The sequence below is a fragment of the Lytechinus variegatus genome, chromosome 10 (assembly GCF_018143015.1).
Source record: "Lytechinus variegatus isolate NC3 chromosome 10, Lvar_3.0, whole genome shotgun sequence".
NCBI classification, from domain to species: Eukaryota; Metazoa; Echinodermata; class Echinoidea; order Temnopleuroida; family Toxopneustidae; genus Lytechinus; species Lytechinus variegatus.
In genome coordinates, this window is record NC_054749.1 from 22061152 (window position 1) to 22083208 (window position 22057).

At 36.5% G+C, this 22057-nt stretch overlaps 1 protein-coding gene across 1 annotated transcript; it reads right to left on the reverse strand.

The window, feature by feature from the left end:
- Nucleotides 1–17527: 17527 nt before the first annotated feature.
- LOC121422194 (urotensin-2 receptor-like) lies at nucleotides 17528–21646 on the reverse strand. The gene has a single exon (XM_041617088.1). It carries the CDS (start codon nucleotides 18882–18884, stop codon nucleotides 17931–17933), a length of 954 nt encoding a protein of 317 aa, XP_041473022.1. The 5' UTR covers nucleotides 18885–21646; the 3' UTR covers nucleotides 17528–17930.
- Nucleotides 21647–22057: the final 411 nt, after the last annotated feature.

Consider the following 22057-nt stretch of genomic DNA (forward strand, 5'->3'; position numbering starts at 1 on the left):
CGTCATTTTCGGGATTTTCGTCTTGGACTGAGAATCGAAAAAAAAAAATTGCCAACATTGTCACCTCCTCTGTCCACTAGCGTACCTACGGGGGGGGGGGGCAGGGGGGCAGCCTCCCCCCCCCCCCGACGAGCCACGAGCCACAACCCATGCAAAGGACGTATCCCTGCCCCCCTGACGAGCTTGAAAGACCTTTTGTGGCCCCCTGATGAGCTTGAAGACCTTTATTGTCCCCCTGACGAGCTTGAAGAACTTTTTTTTGCTTGTCAAATTTTATGGTGTACGTTTCCCCCCCCCCTGTGGAAAATCCTAGGTACGCCACTGCCTCTGTCCATTGACGAACAAGGAAACACCCTCGCACACAAACACAAAATTGTCTTTTCATTATCAGAGGAAGAGATATATGATAAAATGTTTAAGCGCTAGCATTGACAATACGGATATAACGAAAACCTTAAAAAGTCTGAAGTGTTACTGCTTGCAGAAGTGTGTAATAGCCTATATAGTGCATTTGATTTGGCCATGAAGCTTAAATATTACAATTTGCTTGATCAGAATTACACGAAAATGAACACGAGTAATTGGCTGACACATATGACCTCTTTATTCCCAGGGGGTGTCGTTTAAACACTTGAACCTTTCTCCAATAGTTCTAATATTCGAATTGATACCAATTTTGAAGATTGCTTATCGATTTTCTCAAACTCAAATCGCGTACCTGGGATACGGTGATACTTGGTTTATTTTCCCCGTTACTTGGTTCTTGGAGTTTCCATATACTGCTGTATCTGAACGATATGTCATTAGAAAAATGTTATTTTGAGATGGAGTGGAAGTATTTTGATCTTCCATATTTTGCCTCAAGACTCAAATAAATGTTGTTTTTATTTAAAATTGATTATCAAGAATGATAATAACTAAAGGATAATAACAAGATTACTAATATACTAATACTGATAAGAATCATATAACTTCTGAAGGTTTCCATGGCGAAGAAGAATAGTGTAGTTGGTTTCACGGTACACCATGTATCTTTCTTGGGCAAATGTTGGTCGACAGAGTATATAAGGCCTGCTTTTACAAACTTTGCTCATTCTCCTGAGGACGACAAGAACACACTTGTCGAAACGTCGAGATTGGGTGGTCTTTTTCAGGACCAACATTTGCCCAAGAAAGATCGATGGTATACCGTGAAACCTACTACACCGATAAGAATCATTACAATCTTCAACATTATATCATTGTCATCATCATCTCCATCATCATCATCACCATCATCATCATCAATATTCCCTTTGCGTGCTGATGTTACAATCCTGCACATTCGTACAATTAAATTCAACCATCGTAATACATGTAATTAGTTTTCTTCCCTACCTTCAAATTAGATAAGCTAACAAAAGGCAATAGTCCTTGAATAACATTTACATAAAACGTATCAATGGTGCAATATGGAAATCCTTAAGTAAAAATAACATTGAAACAACCGTCATTATTATTCCCAAAATTCAAATCAGCGTGCAAAGAGTTACAAAGAAATCATCACCGTCTTCTACTTTTTTTGTCTCCTTTATTGGCTTTTGATTTATTTCTCTTATATACTGTCCAATCATTCATACCTTTATATTAATGAATGATGGTCGAGGTTACATCTTGTAGTGTAAGGGGAGGGGGGGGGGTGGTGGTGACAGGTTGTGTTTTTATTCTAAAAAAATAAAAGATTAACAGATAAAAGAGTTTGCTTGTTTTTTTTAGACGGGAAAATTATGATGGCCCTTTTCTCTACTTTTTGTTTGTCAGATTTTTGGTTGCTCCTCTTCTAATTCGTCTAATCAGTTTACTTTTTAATAAATCAGAATTGTTATTTCAAATCAGCGATTATTTGCTGACCTATGTGTTACGGGGACCAGGTAAATTTCGGTTTGATATCAATATTACGACGCAACTTAGTATATCTGATTATACGGAATGAAACACATGGACTAGAATATAATAGAGAGAAAAGCATAAAACGGAGCTTGTAGTGGGATATAAGCTCCTAGGCTGTACAATAAATCTTAGAACGTTTGAATTTTCTACCTTCTTAACCGGATGGTATATGAAGCGTATGTTGATTGTAACAGAGTATTCATGTAAGTGTGCCTAACGGCTTGTAATAATAAACAAAACCATATAAGGTAGAGCATGTGGGTTCACAGGGAGGTTCATGGCTTAGTATATAGCAGGGAATAGGGAGGATAGAATGGGAAAAGATGAAATTTGCTTTTTGATGAAAATTCTATATTATAAGACCGTAGTGGGCGGTGGACATATTCGAAAAAAGACAACAAGAAATCTATTAGTTTTATCTCGTACCTGCTCAATGAAATTAAAGAAATGTTAATCAGAAAATGAATAATTTCTAGTTTGGCTAATTAAAACCAAATTGTCAGTATAGGAGAAGAATAAGCATCTGTATAAGGCTCTCACATGCTGATGCACACAATAACACACACACACTTCATGCTATCATTCCTTACATAGTGCAATCAAGAAATGGAACTCCTTGCCGAATTAACTTCAAATACTCTAAAGCTTATACCCTACAAGTTTTCAAACAAGAAAAAGTATTATATAAATAAACATTGGGTTGATATTTTGTCTGATGTTATTACAGATTATTACGTATTACGGCGTTGCACTATACTTTGTTTTCTCTCTCTATTTTCGGGTCTCTATATACTTTAAAAGAAAATATGACCAAACTCTCCGTCTTATTTCTCTCTTCTTCTCATTTTCTATATTTTCCCATCCTGCTATTCAATTTTCAATGTAGCTTCTATAGAAATAAAGACATAGTATTTCATACTTTGTCATGTTCACATCTGCAAAGCCATAATGTAAAAAAAGAAAAAAGAAAGTTGTTGCTGATGTTTTCTATCCTGTTTGAACAGGTTCAAATTAATTGAAATAAATATAATCGAATAAATATACACACATCCAAAAATTTGTTTCAAACAGTCTTTTGCAAACAGAGTCTTTTAGTATCATTTTGACAAACTTAATTTTTTAATTGGGTAATTCCTTAGCATTAATGAGCATCTATTGTGCACATGCTCCACAACTATAGGAGCAGAAATCATTATTTAAGTGATTTAACTTGTGTATTTTCACGTGTAAGTCGTCTGATCTACATGAGAAAGTTACTATTTTGATAATAATAATAACGCAGTTCTTGTATAGCGCATATCACATTATGTCATAACGTTCCTATGCGCTTCCAAAGGATTTGGATATCATTACCCAGGCATTAGCCCCACAGCGCGGTGGCATTTCAAAGAATTAATTCCTGTCAGTTACCCATTCACCTCACCTGGGTTGAGTGCAGCACAATATGGATGAATTTCTTGCTGAAGGAAATTACGCCACGGCTGGGATTCGAACCCACGACCCCTTGTTTCAAAGTCAAAAGACTAATCCACTGGGCCACAACGCTCCATCAACTCAAGTTGATTGGTCTATTATGTAAGCTGACTAACACATTATTTGTCATTTAAACTGTTGACGAGATATTACCATCAGGCACAGTAATCAATGACGTCATAATTACAAAGAATACCTAAAAGAGATGTTCTTCCCAGTCACACAAGCAAGACATTCCCTAAACGTACAAGCGATTATGCCTATCTGAGCTTGGTAATATACAAAATGAATGTTCATTTCATAGTACCATCATTATAAAATAAACTCCTAAGTAATCCTTGATGAAAGTTTTGATTATTTTGGAATGATATCAATGGTTATTCTATGTCATTGAACCATGATTATTGATACCTGGGTCAAAAGTAATTCCGTGTCTACCCATTTGCTCGTTCGTTATTATGAATAATCATGTGTTATTCTGTGATTGCAGACATAATGGGTCATGTGGTCCAGTGGTTGGAGCATTGGACTCATAATCGCAAGGATGTGAGTTCGAATCTCAACCCGGCATCGTCTCCACTTTGATAAAAAGACCAACTGTCTATAACGTCAGCCACTATGACTGATTAACCTAGACGTAAGATGTTTCCTATGTAATTGGTTGTTAATCAGCTTGGCGTGATCAGCAAAAAGCTGTCTTGCCGAGTTCCTACGGGAGTTACTATAAACAGAAACAGATTAAGAAAAAAAATCCATTGCGATGTCCATGAGTCATATCATTATGATCGTATTTACATCCCATTTAGAGAATATTCAATAGCACCCATAAAAAAGATGAGGAAAACAAATCGAGAAGAAAATGTATTAAGATCATTATTGTGAGAAAATATACTTGAGAAAGGGGAGAAAAGGAGAAAGGAGGAGGAGAAAAAGGTAGAGAAAGGAATTTTCCCGGGGAATTTTCACAGGAAATTAGCATTGATAAAGGGGATACTTATAACATGTGATGAGATTAACCCGAACAATACTTTCCGACGTCAATATTCTGAGCCTCCTTTGAAGACGTCAAAGAGTCGTTGAGAAAAGTAAAACAGAAAATGACTGGAAGCTCTTTTTCATCATTCTCTGTAAAGTAAGTGACTTAATCAGTTATGTCACGATTTCAATATAACCATGCCTGTCCTCATGTAGCTTTCCTTGTCAGGAAATAATTTTTACCCCAGGGCTTGTAAACCAAGCGCAGTTTTAAGTTAGATTACATATCTTCAGGAATTCAAATGCTTGAACTGTCCGTCAAGGGTACTTCAAAGAGATTTCTCCATTGAAAATGATAATGACGAAGATGGTTCTATAGATAAACAAGTTTTTTTCCTCATGTGCGGCATTTCGTATATGTAGGATTATAAAATTTGTGAACGCCCTTTTTTAACCCTTTGATAGTTATTTATTAATGGTGAAAAGATAAAAAAAAGAAACCATAGAACTCGTGGTTTATAGTCCAGAGATTTATCTACTCCTGTCCAGACCTCACGTCAACAGGTAAATCACGTAATAGCTTGTCTCGGTCTGGAGGTGGTTTAACCTATGTATTGTATGTTGCCGTGGTGGAACAGGGGGAGGGGCACGGGCCGGATGTGTCCCCTCCCCACCTCATTGGAATATCCTAGAACCGCCCCTGGTATCTTGTATAAAGTCATCAACTGTTATTTGCCCCCCCCCCCGTAACGATCAAGTGATACTATCCTTGTAATTGGCAAAATTAAAGCTGGTCAGAGGATTTTCAGGTATAGCAAGACACAATATATACGATTCAAAGTATTTTTTTCAAGAGAGGTGCAAAAGAGATTCCGGAGGAAAGTTTACATTTACAGGTATCTTCCTAACAATCATAGATGATGCAGTGACAGAGGGAGGGGGCGGTGGCATTAAAGTTACGACCTTACAAAAACCGTAAAGCAGAAAAATGGGAAAATGTGATGAAAAGGCCAAGTGAAAATTGTGAATATAATATTTATTTAAAAATCGGGGTAATTTTCCTACCGCCAATGACATACTTGTGGAAATCAGAGTATTGCCATTATTTACAGAGATTTTTTTTCTTCATAAGGTGAAAAGCTTATGTAGCAGGCCCCTTAGATCAGAGAGAAAGCGAGTGAGTTTAGGCTTTCTTCTCTGGAACATAAGTCATGACATTTTCTTTCCATTATCAACTAATATCGCTTACACGAATAATGAACAAAATACCTAGATCCATAACAGAGGTCATAGTGAAAATGAGGTGCCGGGTTATGTGTCTCTGTGGCAAATAGGAGAAAAAAAAGGAAATAGAGAAAAACTGTCATCAGATATTCTTCTTGTTTGTTTCTTTTTAGTTAAATAGAGATGTCGAACTGTGGACGGGTGTTCCATATACTTGCTTGATATCATTTTCAGATGGCTTCATGCATTGAAGGAAAGGAGTGAGAATGATGCAGACAATGGCCTGAAGGATGACGTCGAGGCTGCGAGGAAAGAGACAGGCGACACATTGACTGAGAATCAAGAAATTAAAAGAAATAGAAGAACAAGAGTTGAAAGAGGAGAATGAAAGAGAGGGAGAGAGAGAGTAGGAGAGTGACATGCCTGTAAAGAGAGGGAGATCGAGGGAGAGACGGGGTAAGTGTGGGTGTGTGCTTGTGTGTGTGTGCTTGTGTTTTATGCGTGTGCGTGCTTGTGTTTTATGCGTGTGTGTGTGCTGCGTTGTTTGCCTGTGTGTGTGTGTTTATGTGAGAGAAAATGTATATTGTACGGCATAATTTGTAGAGTTAAGCTCTTCAATCATCAGTTGTCTCGTCTTAAACTACATGTTATTATTATCTTGATTTTGATAATATGCATCATATTCCATGCATAATTATGACCTGATAAAGACCAATTAAAATATAGACTGAAAGATGTCATGGCAACGTGTTAAACTTGTCTAACAAGTTAATGGAAATTGTAGCATAAGGCTTTTGAATAAAGAAAAAAATGCGTTTTCCGCATTGCAACTTTAATGGAAATTATTAGTGATTTATTTTGGCCGCACAACTTACAACAACGGAACACTGTTACCATGGTTACTCATGCTTTTTTGCTATTGATGTTTGTTATTCAACATTTAAAAAATATGTAGAGGCCTTTAAATTACTGTTTATATCGTTCACATCGTTTAGCGATCACATTTTGAAATTACTTCAATTGTGAATCCATTCTTTAACGTTTCCTCCCTTTATTCCATTTTGTTAGCAACAGTTGCATTAATGTTCAAAGTGCAAATGATCCTATAACATCCAATATCTACGCGCATTCGATGCGAGTCGTGGACTTTTACTTGTGAGTCGATACTTGTGGTAAAATTGTGGACTACTATTGCCCGGGATATGATGCTTGGATGTTTAAGGTGGTCGATAAGATGGGAAAGGACCAATGTGACGCTGTGTTCAGTCACTAACAATAGTTTAACCGACTCCAATCCGACCGATGATGTGCAATTCGAAATCACGTAATAATTGGTCTGGAGTCGGTTTCATTGTGACCATGGGCGGAAATCTGTCCCGAAAGGTAGGGGGGACAACAGGGGCTGATCCAGCCTTCGCCAATGGCGCGGGGGGGGGGTGAAAACAGTCATATTCAGCCATATGTTAATCCCCGATCGGCCGCTCGAAGGTAGTTTTTGTCTGTGTGTGTGTGTGTGTATTTTGAGTTTTTGACAGACGTGTATCAATCAGGTATGATTATTTACGTCTGGGACCGACCTTTAACGTCACCATCCGAAAGACGTGATCAGGGCTCGAACCTCTGCATCAATTTGTAACTTCCCCCACAGCTTGGATTACAGGCGCACGCCACACGCTGTTTCATTGAAGGAGTAGTCTTCAATGTCACTTTTTAACATAAATATATTATATCATTGTCCTTATTTATATAATGCGAGCGCGAGCAAATTGTTTTTGGAACATTTATGTATTTTTTCTTAGAATTTGAACATTCTGGACAATGTTTGTCATTCTGAAAAAGATATATATACAACTTAATATTTACTACGACCGCGAAGTGCGAGCAGACGTTAATGAGGAAAAGGTATCTGTTAAAGACTGCTTGCAATTAGCAATGAAGACGTTACATATTTCAACAATCAAATAATGCAAGCGCGAAGCGCGAGCTGAAATTTTTACCTAAAGAATGGAAATTTCTAAGCACTTTTTGTAACTTAAACATATAATAGGTATATAACTGACCAATTGATGCGAACGCGAAGCGTGAGCAGAAAGTTTTGAGATTTAGACCTGAGAACGAGACACTCTATTCATGTTTTGTAAATCATGAAAAGGATGATTAATTGTGGGTCTTTCTTACACCCGGTCCTTACATTAATAAAGCGTGCAAAATGGAGCCAGAAAATGTTCATATAGGTTTAATTTGAATTGATTGGAAAGGTACTTGTTAAAGACTGCTTACACTTAGCCATGAAGATAAACTGTCTTTGATAAACTGTCATGAAAATCAAATTTGAGCATACATAAATCGCCAATCAAAATGCGAGTAGCACTTTCTGCTACATTTTGACAATCAGACTTGAAAAGAAATATTTTCAAACTAAATGGAATACACAAAAATAATAGGTAGGGGAAGGCGGGGTAAGTTGTGACACTTTTTGCATTTTGCATGTTAGAATTGATATGACTAATAATATTGTAGAAATAAGTACCTTGCCTTTAAATTTGATTCTTGGGAATTTTTTTTCACCTATAATTATATAACTTTCTACCCCCACACTGAAATTCATTGTGACCTTTGAAAAAATCGATGTCAAATGGCTCAACTTGCACCATATGTGGCGTAAGTTGTGACACCTTGTGGGGTAAGTTGAGCCACAAAAACTGTATACAAAATGTATGTTAGAAGAACCAGTATGTCAATTTTTTATGTCAAGTCTTTTCACTTGCAAATTATCTATAAATACTAACATCCTCTAAAAGTAAAATAACTGTCATGTGAATTTGCACCTTTCTGCCTGCATATCAATGAATACTCAAGGTTTCTTTCTTTTTTTTTTTTATTATACATTACCATACGAATTACCATGGCTCAACTTGCCCCATGTTGGCCGGCTCAAAGTACCCCAGTCCTAACTTAATGCGATATTTTCACATCCACACTTTTCTTATGCATCCATCATGTAAAAGACTATGACAAGAATGAAGATTCATACCTGGACTACTAATACTGTTCTTATTTCTTTATTATATTTTAAGACATGTGTGGGTAAAAAGCACTATTTTTTACACCCTTTTTTACTTTTTTGGCTGAAATTTGTATTTTTCCCTCTAAAAAAGTAATTTTTGTTTCAAAATCGAAAACATTGTGGTGAGGTTAAGGGTTATGTAATGGGTCATCAATACATGACACCACCATAATGTCTGACTCATTCATTATTGGCGTGGGAGTGGTGGCTCAACATGCCCCTATGCTAAGCTCAACTTACCCCGCCTTCCCCTACTAAATAAATCGAATTTGCGAGCGCTCAGTGCGAGTAGAAAATGTCAATATTCAGACCATAAAGCTGTAACTTTTACAGATTACTTTTTTTAATCAGTTTGTAAATCACACAAAATGATAAAAGTTCGATATCTGAGGTGAAATGAATAAGGTATATTGACTTCCAAACATGATATTTAAGGTCAATATTGAAAAATCACCTAAGAGGCAATGCGAGCGCGAGCGAAAATTTTGTATAGTGACATAAAAGATTCTTTTTATTTTCCAAGTTTCCCCTCATCTTACTTTATTCACTCTGGAAAATTTGACAAGCAAAAAAAAAAAAAAAACAGGCTTTCACCCAAAATGTAAGTTCATTTAGTCAAAAATACATGTATTATTTCGAATGTGAATGATGCATTTTTCTCCATCATAAAATACCAAAAATAGTAGGGGGACATTTGATATTGTGTCCCCCCTACTATTTTTGGTAGGGGGGACACGTCCCTCCTGTTCCCCCCCCTGGGATTTCCGCCCATGATTGTGACTGTAGCAATAGAGACTACTGTTTGAAAAAGGTTGGGCTTTGGTTTTCTATTAAAGTTTATACTTTCAACAAAATGTACATTTTGATCCACTACCACTCAGCTCAGTCACACGCACAAACACTCGCCCACACCCTTCCAAGTTTCAGTGCGCGAACCTACTTTTTTCAAATTAATTCATTGATTTCGTTAGCAGAAATAACCTCAATAGCGTACCTATGGGGGGCAGACTGTCCCCGGACGAGTCACAACCCATGCAAGGGACGTATCCCTGCCCCCCCCCCCTCGACGAGTCATAACTGATCCCTGACGAGCCACAAGTGGCCCCCTACTATGAACTTTTTTTTTTGCTTGTCAATGTTTTTCTGGTGCGAAATGTCCTTTACATGCGTTTTTTTTAGCTTGTCATTTTTTTTGGAGGACGAATTTGCCCCCCCCCCTCTGGAAAATTCTAGGTACGCTACTCGCACACATAAACATCCTCTCAAATACACTAATAAAAAAATCATACACGCCTAAATACACCTCACCCATCCACACACGCACACCATCGTCGTTTTTCACTCGTATAAATACGCAATTTCACTTACTTTCTCAATGGATAGAAGAGTACATAGTATGTAGATGTGACGAACAATAATGTTAATACAATGTCGGTAATATCAGTGCGCTAGCTTGACCCATACTGAAGTTAGAACGGTGCATAACGAACTGATAAATATGCACATCGCAGGCTTAACTGCAAAATGCACTCCGGAGCAAATTGCTACTTTTGTCACCAACAGCACGTTTGTTGGTCCCCCATCTGGTTTTGGAGGCCAAATGTATGCACGGGGTGTGTGGAGTGTGTGTGTGAGAGAGGGAGGGTGTGTAGGTGTGTGTGTGTGAGGATATGAGTATGTGCTAAAGAGAGAAAAAAAAGATAACGTGTGTGGTAATGGGTGAATGTGAAGGAAGATTGGCGAGCGTGTGTATCTGATATTAGCTCGTTTTCGCAATTGCGACATGGACGGATTCTACAACATATAGTTAATCTATTGAAACTACCAGTCAAATCACAATGGACAGCGTCAGAGGTCTTTGTCGAAAACCTGGTGAACCGGGAGAGCTGATCGTCGTAAGATTCTGAGCTGACACCCCCCCCCCATGCAAATATGTCGTTTGTCCAGAGTTATTTACCGATTCTCGACGATGTCTGCTTTGTCATGAGGGCGTTTGACAATGTATTTTCTGTGTTGGAAAATCAGTCCCATCGTATTTGCATAGAGCTATTAGCTCCATGGTATTTGTGAAGACTCCCTACATTGCGTAGATGAAGGTTGAAATGATTTGCCAAACGCAAGCCTTATAATCTCGCGTTTTACACCTCAGAGGTTGTGGGTAAGAAGTGAATACAAAGTTGGGGCCTTTTAACGCCTTTTGCACCTGTTCATCATACCTCAAGTTATACAAGTCACGAATGCCCTCTCAGGGCTGTTATTAAACTGCTCGTAATGTAAATTAGACATGGCTTATACGATACTAACCGGGCATTGGAAGCGGGTCGGTTGGCAGGGGGTGGTCGCTCCCATTCCATAAAAGTTAGGGGGCATTTTCGCCTCCCTCAAAATAGAGAGGGGGAAGGAAGGGGAGAAGATGGAGATAATGATAATAACGATAATAACAACAACAATAATGGTAATTAAAAATAATAATGATAATATAGCGCAATTATTGCGCTTCATACTTTGTATGGCATGATAAAAAAGGTAAGTGGCTTCAAATGTCGCATAAATCAAGAAAAAAATCAAACCTAAAGAAAATAAATGGAACCTCCAAGATTTTCCCAGAAATAATTAAGGAGGTAGTTTTTTAGATGATTGCCCGGGCATTGCCAGCATCGTTTTACGAAAGCTCTGGTTATATCAAGGCTTACGTTGTAACTCACTTCAAAAACGTAGGCAGAGATTTGTCATAATGGATTAGTATTAACTGTTGTAACATCATGGAAGACCTTAACATTTCAAATACAAATACCACTCCTCCCTCTTTCTTTGATGCTTATTCAATGTTTTATTTATTTTTTGTTGTAAATATCTACTGGAAGCTCGATATACAGAATAAACATAAAGGACAAGAAGAATATCGCCAAAAAAGGAATAATGAATATGCAGAATGGACTAAACGGCATGAAATAAATAATACACATTATCACACTTTGTTCAATTAATTCAAAATGTGAATTTATTAAATACAGTGTAACACAAAAATACGTCATTTACACGATTTACATTCAATAAGAACATGATATGTGAAAGACAGAAAATTACTTTCACGCCATTTCAACACCAGTATATATATAAAAAACTTTATACTAATTTATTCTACACAATTTACATGTCAAACTATTTTCAAAGCAGATCCATCTTCAAAAATAAAGCATATTTGCATTTCAATGCCACTTAATGTAATAAACTGTCGATTTACAAAAATAATATAATTTTGCAGTTGTTAAATAACCTGTATTGAAATGCTTCCTATGCACGAACAAATTTATGATAAGTTTATTACTATGATTATCATAAAACAATTCTGATGAAATTTTCAGAGTTATATTTCTATGAATTTCTCTATCTTTTCAAATCTATTTATCTTTTGGTGGTGTGGGCTCAGCCTTGAAGTGTGAAAAATATAAAAGCAATTATTTTTATATTGAACCAGTAAAAATTTTGGTCTGTGAAGGACTTCGAGTGATAAAATCCTCTTTAAAAGTTAATGTCCTTTATTTTGACCCTTCGTTTGTATTGCTTATGCTGGCAGAAACTATATACGCATGGGAGTGATAATGAACTTTAAATGAAAATGATGAAAATTGCATTTCCGTTCAATAACTAAACTTATGCTGGTACATATAGTATTTTTTAAATGGAATTTATTTCATGGTCAAATACATATTTGTCGATTCATCCTGGTACTATCGTGTAGTACATTTACTTTGTGACTGTAAATTAATATAACTCTGGAAGAAAAAAAAGAGTTTTGTGTGGCATAGTATTGAATTTTAAAGGCATGCGTTTACTCGGAGTAATACATGCGATGAATGGCCTTATGACATCAATTCCATACTTTTCCCTTTTTTCATCTCATCATGTTCAATGCGATGCATACAGTTACAAACTATCTCAGTTCAAGCATATTGATTATATTGCATTGATCAATGACCGACCCTAATTTTATAGTTTCAGTAGAACAGTTAAATAAAACAATATTTCTTACGGTAAAACACAAAAGAAAAAAATGAGAAAGTGGCTTTAGATACACTTCATTGCTCTTCCTCTTTAATTTTCAATGCTACTTTTATCAAATTCATTCTTTAAGCTGGCCAGGAGTAACTTCTTAATATTGTTTTGAAGTTTTACCATTAGCCTTATTCAAGGGCTATGGAACTGGGGGAGGCAGTTGGCCTCAGCCCTAACTTTTTAGGAATGATGCTCAAAAAAGTGTGATGTTACGCATGCATAACATTTAATTCAATTTGAATTACTTCAATTCAAACTGAAACCTCTCCATCCACATTTTCGGCTCAGCCCCCATACTTTCAAGTTCGTCCCGTCGCTCTTGTTATTCGGACTTTTCGCAACACATCGCAGAGCGCTTTTAAGAGCGTTCAAAGTTTATGGCCAAATGCTCGTAATGATAAATTACAACCACGAAGTCTTTGTCGAAAATTGGTAAATCAGAACAGTAGTTTTGCCCTCGACTCCACACAAACGACATATTTGTATTTTTTTCGTCAGCTTCGATACTTAGGACGGACTGCCGTTCTAGTTCACCAATTTTCGACAAAAAATACCTTAGTGATTTATCTTGCATTTTTAATACATTTACCGTGATCTTGAATTCGTTCTGCAGGGCGGACTCACTATTGTTCGAGAAAGAACTTATTAGGAATTTCATTGCTGCAACATTACAGCATGGATCAGAGGAATGGTTACAAGAGGCTGGAGATAATACTAGCGAACACTTTTCATTTATCAAATCGTATCATTAAAATAGAACTTATGTTGAAAAAGAGGATTTTATATGAAATGAGATTCATGAATTTCTCGATCAAAAACCGACAGAAAATCAGGACATAATTTTTGGCGGAGAAAATTGTCTTGTTCGTCTGACGATTTCATCGTCTAATTTCTACCCCTCTTTGCGTATGCAGTTGTTTGCATCACAAAAAACAAAAAAAGCATGAACAAAAATAAATTTTATACATTAAATTAGACATAGGAACAGAGAGCCCAGGACACGGTCGCATTGCTGACATAGGCAGGGCATATTAAAAATAATGTATTAAACGGCAGCATAATGTACCAGAAGAGAAATATATATTGTAATAAATTAAAGTAACTCAAAAATGAAAATTCAGTAAAAATCTAAAAAAAATAAATGGGTAAATCTTTCAGAAAAGGAATCATAAAACAAAAACATGGGATATCGTTATCCAGACTCCTATTGTGCACTCCAAATTGGATAGATGCACCAGATTGAAAATGTTACAGTATTGCCGAATGTGTGTTTTCTATAAGGGAAGAAGATCGGCTTTAAATTTTAATTCAATTTTTCAAATTTTAGAAAGTAAGAACATCTAGAGTATGTTTTGCTTTTTTTGTATAATTTTCTTTTGAAATTCCACTTTGGAGAATAACGGATAATTCCAAGCATATATAATTATTTTCTGATGTATAGGTGTGCGCTATCGATCATACAACCTTTTTGATTAATGAAATTGAATTAATAATATAAATAGCTTTATTTAATGGTAAACAGATGCTCGTGTTGGTTCTGTTGATGTCAATTGATTAAGGAAGGGAACTAAACTTCAGAAGCCAGTATCATAACATAAATTAGAGAGCATAATTTATTTTTTTCGTAATATCAACTGCCACGAAGCATGTTTAAAAAGAATACATATTCTAAAATAAGATAATCTCAATTTTGTAAGGTGCTTTTCAAGGTGCTTTAACAATTCCCAATGATATATATATATAAATATATATATATATATATATATATATTTATGACATACATACATGTATCACCTGAATTTACTCCATCAAAAACGAAGAGCAAGATGAAGACCAAGAATCCGTCGAAGTAACACTAACCTTTTACATTTTTCAACGGGATCCATAAAGGGTACTCATCACGTTCCAGATAAAGATGCCACCAAGAGAAATAAAAAGATTACAAGGCTCGTGACACTTTTCCTTCTAGGCAAAAGTACAATAATTATGTTTGTGCGAATGTACAGAATAAAAGAATATTTCACATACATAACATCACCAGCATTTACAAATATTGCAATTTGTTATAATACACACATAATTTGAATAGGCAAATCGGCAGAGCAAAGAAAACCAGAAGCATATTCACTTATTTTCAATCGATAAATCATATACAATGCACGTTGAATCTAACTAACATTTTTTTAGTTGTATTATGCATTGCCTGGTAAGATACGACTCGGTTTCACTTTAATTTAAGTTAATAGTATGCCGTCATAATTATATTTAGCCTTAATCACTTCATCAGAAGCCATTTTAAGCGCTTTACAATCATGAAAATGTATGGCTTCAAGACTGTAAGCTCTCGAACTGACTGATGTAAGTAGCAACTCTCTTTGCTACCTTTTCCATCACCTTCATAAAGTCCCAGGTGCTTTCCAATGAATAAAAGTTTAGTTTTAGTCATATATAGATGGAGAAAAAATTGCACCCTCAGTATACACAATTGCCTCGACTGGCAACTCATTTCAATGATTATATGGAATTGCACTTTAACTTCAACAGCTATTATTTAGCAAACTTCATTATTTTTTAGTTCGTTTGAAAGGGTGACGAGATCATCACTTTCGATGACGAATGTGGTATATGAAACACCTTTGTTTAACACGTTGGCAATTTATCGCTTATACCTCAGTCACGTTTAAAACTCTACGACGGCCTTACGGCGAGTCGAAGACAGCCGTTTTATTCATTTTCATTCAAATCACCTATATATGTATAAATATATATATATATATATATATATATATATATATATATATATATATATATATATATATATATATATATATATATATATATATATATATATATATGTATATATATATATATGTATATAGCTGATACTAAAATGTTAAAACGGCTGTTTTCGACTCGCGTACGGCCGCCGTAAAGTAAATGTGACCGAGATATTAGCAATTGGCATTAGTTTTCCCCTTACCACGTTACCACGCGATGACTTCCCCCTGATGGCAAGCAGATGTCAGGTGTAAAAATACAATTGCAAAGAATAACCTGCCCTGCAGTCACACCCACCAACGAAATCATCCAACCCTACACCAATCGTTTCCAATAACTTGGATCAGTGGGGATCCGTTTTGTAGGTGTGACAGGAGAATGAATGAAAAACATGATGGATGCGTTCGTCATTTGAAAGTGTAATATTTTCTTTGTTACTTTCCCCTAGCATTCAATTAACCTTCACTTCTGTCTATAGTGGCGTCGAGAATGTGCTTCAAGAGATCCTTTACATTATACTGAGCTCACTACCACCATTGGTCATTTCACCTTTCTCTATATACAACACGTCTATACATGACACAATATGATGATTGTTTAACGTCTTGTAATATACGTGAATAACACTGAAAAATACGATGGCAATACGAGTGACTTATTATAGGCAATATGTATGTTATTTAGCCTAATGTTCCGAATGATACTTAGAGTAATGGGCAAACTGCATTTTACGAAGGACATATAGGAAAAGGGTTCTGAAATCGGTTTTGACTGTTACTCGTTGAATTGTAATGGGCATCAACGAACGTACACATAATTTACCTTTAAAGACTTCTTTCTATGAATAGCAACTCACGGTCTCACATAGAGCATGATTGTGTTTTTGCTTTGCAACCACACGTCTTTATGCATTATTTATGACGAACAAAAACTAAAATATTTTTCATAATTTCTTACACATCGACAAAACTGATAAAAAAAGGTGGATTGAAAAGTCTTGTAAATGATTGTGTTCAGGCGTAAAATGAGACGTTAAGAACAAGAGTTGATGAATCAAATTCTCACGAAAGAAAACACAATTATTGATAATTTAATAGCATATTTATTGATAAAAATCACAATGATCATGAAAAAAATTCATAATTTCTAATGCTCTCGGATTCACTTAACTCGAATTTGAAAATATGTTTTGTTTCATAAAGCGACTGTCTTCATATCAATGCCTGAGTTAGATAAATGATTTTGTCCTGTTTGATAAACTTGAGTCTTCTCTATTTTTATCCTCTTTACGGGCAAGGAACACCGGGGGCCTGTATAACACAAAGTTTATAGCAATGATCATAGAATATTTTACTACGATTGACTGCATAGACTACAAAATACAATCAATCATGAAAATCCAACTTTCGATTAATTGCTAACCTTTGTGTTACCATGGTTACGGGAGCCTGGTATGCATCAGACTGCAGTCTGTAGCTGGTCAGACATTTGTGTTTTATTATTGTCGATGTAAGTAAATAAACTTTAAGTTCTTTGAACCTTTAACACATTTCTTGCTAAATCAACTTTGAATTTAGGATCATTCTTCATGATGTAATTTTTATTAAATTGATATTCTGTGCTTCTTTGCTTGTATAATTTTTGTTTCCATTGGAAAAATAATATAAATGAATAACACTAGTGATGGATAACTCATTTTAATGGCAGAAATATAATGTAATTTCTGTTTTCCGCTTCCAGTTCTAATCAAATGTCTAATCTTCTATTCTACCTTTGTAAAAAAAAAAGATGAGTGAATAAATCACAAGAGCCTGGTCATGATTTCACTGGAACAATGTATCACAACTGTCCACTTTTAAGTTCTTGGCCCCATTGCATAAAAGTTAATATTATAGTAACTTTGCCATCCATGCTACCATGGTAGCAATGCTAATCAGCCCATCAGGATCAAGGATTTCAGGAAAGTTACCATTAGATGGTAAAGTTACCATAATAGGAACTTTTATGCAACATGGCCCAGAAATGGCACTATTCTAAGAATGTAACAGATCCCAATTGCAGTGAAATTATTTTGTTGGAATTAACCCATTGATCACAAAGATTATTCTAACAATATATAGACATAAAATTACACAGTCTATCTTAGTAGAAAAATAAAACTATGGGACGTCGTCTTAATGGCAAAATACGCATAAAGAATCCTAGAACACAGCAAATGCATTAGAAATGCAAATCAAGTCATAATGAAATGCTCGGAGGGCTTTGTCAAAATTTAGCGAATCGGAACAGCAGAGTCCAGGACGAAACTGCTGTTTCAAGTCACCAACCCTCGACAAAGACTTCATTATCATGAAGGGCATTTGACAATACGTTCTCTGTGTTCCCAAAAGCGTTCCGCATCGTAGTTGCGGAAACGCCCTATTCTAATTTAAAGAGAGTCGCATACTTCTGGTCTACCCGTAAGACGATATTTTGGGGCGGAAAAGGAACTCTGTTTCCTCATCTTTTGCCAGACGTTATACCTCTTTGGCAAAAGAGTATAGAGAAAAGGGTTAAAACAAGAATTAAGGTATGATATAATTAGAGTGACGAGCCCCATAATCTGCTTAGGATCAAAGTTTTCAACATGCAGGACGGTGAGTTGGTAGACCCAAAATGGAGTATAACATATCCAAAAGACCAGAACTACCAGAAACACGATTTGTGCTACTCGACGTTTCGATCGTCGTACCTGTTGGCTACCAGTACGCTCTGACCTGACCTGACAAAAATGTGCCATGAGGAGCAAATAGGCAATTACCATGATAATGGACGGAATGGCGAAGGTGATAAGAAAGACTGAGATCATGTAGGTGGAAAGAGAATCATCTCCGTTCAGCGTCCAAGCGCAAGTGTATTTTACAGATCCGTGACCGTCATGAATTCGAGTCAATGCCATACTGGCCACCATTGGTGTCGCTAATATCAAGGCAGATACCCAGATTACCGCCACGATAACCCGAGCGAAGCCGACACTCCGGTACTTCAGAGACAACATCGGATGGACAACAGCCACATAGCGCTCAATGCTCATCACAGTGAGGATGTAAACACTAACGTGCATGGTGAGGACGTCGATGCTTAGGATCAACCGACAGCCTACGTCACCAAAGAGCCATCCGTCTTGGTTGTAGTTCGTCAGTGTGTAGAATAGACAGCCGAATATGTAGAGCAGGTCCGCTCCGGCCATGTTGACGAGGTAGGTGTTGATTGTATTGACGTTGACGTTAACATTGACATTTCCACTGGGTTTGAAAGATAACAGGATTACCAGGGCGTTAGCACAGACACCGATGATAAATATGCAGAGGAACCCCGCAATCAGAATGGATTTGAAGAGCATGGTGCGTTTTGAAAGCTTTTCTGTATAGAGATAAAAATATTCGAATGTCCTCTGTTTTACAGAAAAAATAATGTTCAAGAGACTTCTAAACAACACTTCCTATACATTTAATTTCGAGAAATCCAAATAAAAATGAAGAAATACTTCATTCAGTCAGAGAATATTGACTTTGACGGCATAATACTAAGGATCAGTCACAGCAAACGTATCTCTCATAGTGTCTCATAGTAACTAATTTCCTTCAAGACAACCTATTCGTATTAAAAGGCACAGAAAGTTTTCAGCACCGCTCCTTACCGAGTCTTTTCAGTAAATGGCTCTTTGAAAAATGAGGGCGGAGTGTAGTTCGTTGGAGTAAAATGCGGGCAACGCCAAATCATTTATTGAAACCGTTGCATAAAGTGTTATGAGGTTATGAATAATTGTAAATAATTATAAATAATTACGAACAGGAAAGTGAGTGATGCTGGATGTGAGGGAAATCCAGAAATTTCAGGGTTCAGTAACCGAAGATGTAACATCTCCAGTCATCAGGTATTCATGCCCACGCTTCCAGATTCGTTCATGCGGGAAAAGCTGTCTGACATTGCCTTCTCAGTTAAACCGCACAGCAGCTAGGCATCCCACGTATATCATCGATCAATTTTTTTTCTATCGATTGATTAGTTTAATTAGTTTTTCGAAAGATAAGTGGGGCAGTTTACATCAATTGATAATTTTGTAAAAGTACAAGTCACTGCGATTATAATTGCATCAATGATGAGAGTGTAAATTAGCTGCGTTTTGTCACTAAATAGTACAAAGACGTGTTTCCGTTCCGTTTGGTACAAAGCCTTTCAATTACAAGTGCGATTTTCATCAAGTATTATCATTCATTTTCTGGATTTTTCCCTCTGAATGAGGAAACCTGCCAATACTGGCATGGAACTCCAGCGTCAAAATTTCGACAATTGTTTAATAATCCACAATGCTGATACTGGATGGCGACAGATATTCCACATATTATTTATTAATATCACTTCGACGAATATGTGAGAGAGGAATGGGGAGTTGATGCTAATCTCTCTATCGAACAAGCCATCGGAACGGCGACAGCGGGGAAGTGTCTCGGGTAGTGTCTAGGGTTTCTCATTAAGTCCGTTCATGACCCACAATTATGCCAAAATGATCTATACAGGGGCGCGTTAACATGGTTAAGACAAACTCTCAGTAGATGACGGCATTATTCGGCTGGTTTACTCGTTGACAGCTTTGATCGCCGGGACTGATAAATGTAGAAATGCGTGCTTGATTGTAACCGTGTAAGTTTCAGAAGCCTCGCAGAAACCAACTCTCTCTTTCTTGTGCCGAGAACAGTCTGATGTCATTAAAAAAACCCGGGAAAACAGTTTGTATTTTCATGGATTTTTTTCTTTTCAAGGAAGTACACGGAAAAAAGTCGGTACGTATCAATGCTAGAAGCGATACGGTGTGCCTTGTCAGATTGGGATACGATATGATCTCTTACATACCATAACCAGATAATACGTGTATATAATTCGATTGTGTACAACCGTCAACGTAGCTATCATATTTCACTAGTCACAGAACAGAAGTTGGTAAACTTCATCACATCTAATGTGTTGATGTATTTGAAGTAGCGTCAAGACATAAAAATGCTAACTATATAGGGTCATTAAGCATACGTGTATGGTTTGGCATTTTCGCTCTCTCAAGCTGTCACAGTGTCTCTTTCTCTCATCCTGTGTTCTGAATATTCTCAACAGATTACTGGCTTGTACATAGGTCAGCTGTGCATGTCTTGAAATTAAACAGAAATGTCAGTCAAATATGATAATTGGGGTTATGGTATCCATGAATATCCAATCTGAAGTTCAAAATAAGATTTATTTCACTGTTATATACATTTTCAGGCAGAACTTCCAGGATAAAATTCGGTCAAATAAAGATACAGGAGGATGTCCCCCAAAAAGGCTTTCATCATTATGTTCGAGAAACCGAAATCGACTTTCCGTCCGTCTTCTCGTTAAACGAATGCAGCATCCATTTGACCAAAATAAACTTACTCGTCCATATTTCTTGCATTCTTTTGATCTTCAAAGTCAAGTTAGGGAATGATACATGAAGATGTTGAGCGTCACAATAGTCGATATCCTCCTTGGGACGTCATACGAAACCAGCTGTTTTGCTTCCATGAATTATCACTAGATCCATTTTTTTTACGTATTTCGAAAATGAAATTCATGAATATCATCTCTGTTTGCCTTCCCAGGCATGCATAGAAAGATGGCTTAATTAGTGTATTAACAAGGCATCTACTGACTTACGCTGGGCTTTTGCCACTTCACTCCACTCTCAAGCGAATAAAAAAAAGATCTCATCCTTCATATTTCACGTGCGCATTGGACGAATTAAGGCGGTAGGTTTAACCACTCTGTTTAGGCACACATGCGTGAAATGAACCTTTTGAATGATTGATAGAATATTAGACGCATCGATGGTGCCTGTTCAAGAATCCACAAAAAGATGATTTTTCTTTTCTGCTGCCTAATCTTAAGAAAGAACGAAAAATGAAGGAATCTCACCAAACAGATGCGAGCAATCGATGTGTCCCCGTCTTTTCCAGCTCACGTTGTCACGGAAACTGGGAGCGTGTCGAGGATTTATATAGTAACTCCAGCTCGCATCTGTTAATATTTCAAGTGATCTCAGAAGCTCACGCTGAAGCACCTGACTGCAAGATGAGGAAACTCTGTGTTCCATGTTCGCATTGCAGAGGAATCGAAATTGCGCACGCGGATACTGACTTTTCCATGCCTATAAGCTTATCAATATTCCTATTACGGGGAGAAAAGAGAATAATATACCTACTGTAGATATAACAGATTTAAGCTCATGTTATACCATGGGTAGAGGAGAGATGCATTTAGAAGTGAGATCACTGCGATGTGCTTATCGCTGTTTTGCGCAAATGAGCAAAACCTTAAAAAAACATAACTTTCTTATTTTTCATTTATCTGGTTTCGATTAATTTTTCAATTTTATTCTTGTGTGATTTCCTTTCTTTATTCCAATGAGGAAAAACCATATTTTTTTAATGTTGTTCTTACTTTTCATTTATTTGATTTCGATTTAATTTTCAGTGACATTCTTACATGCTTACCTTTATTTAT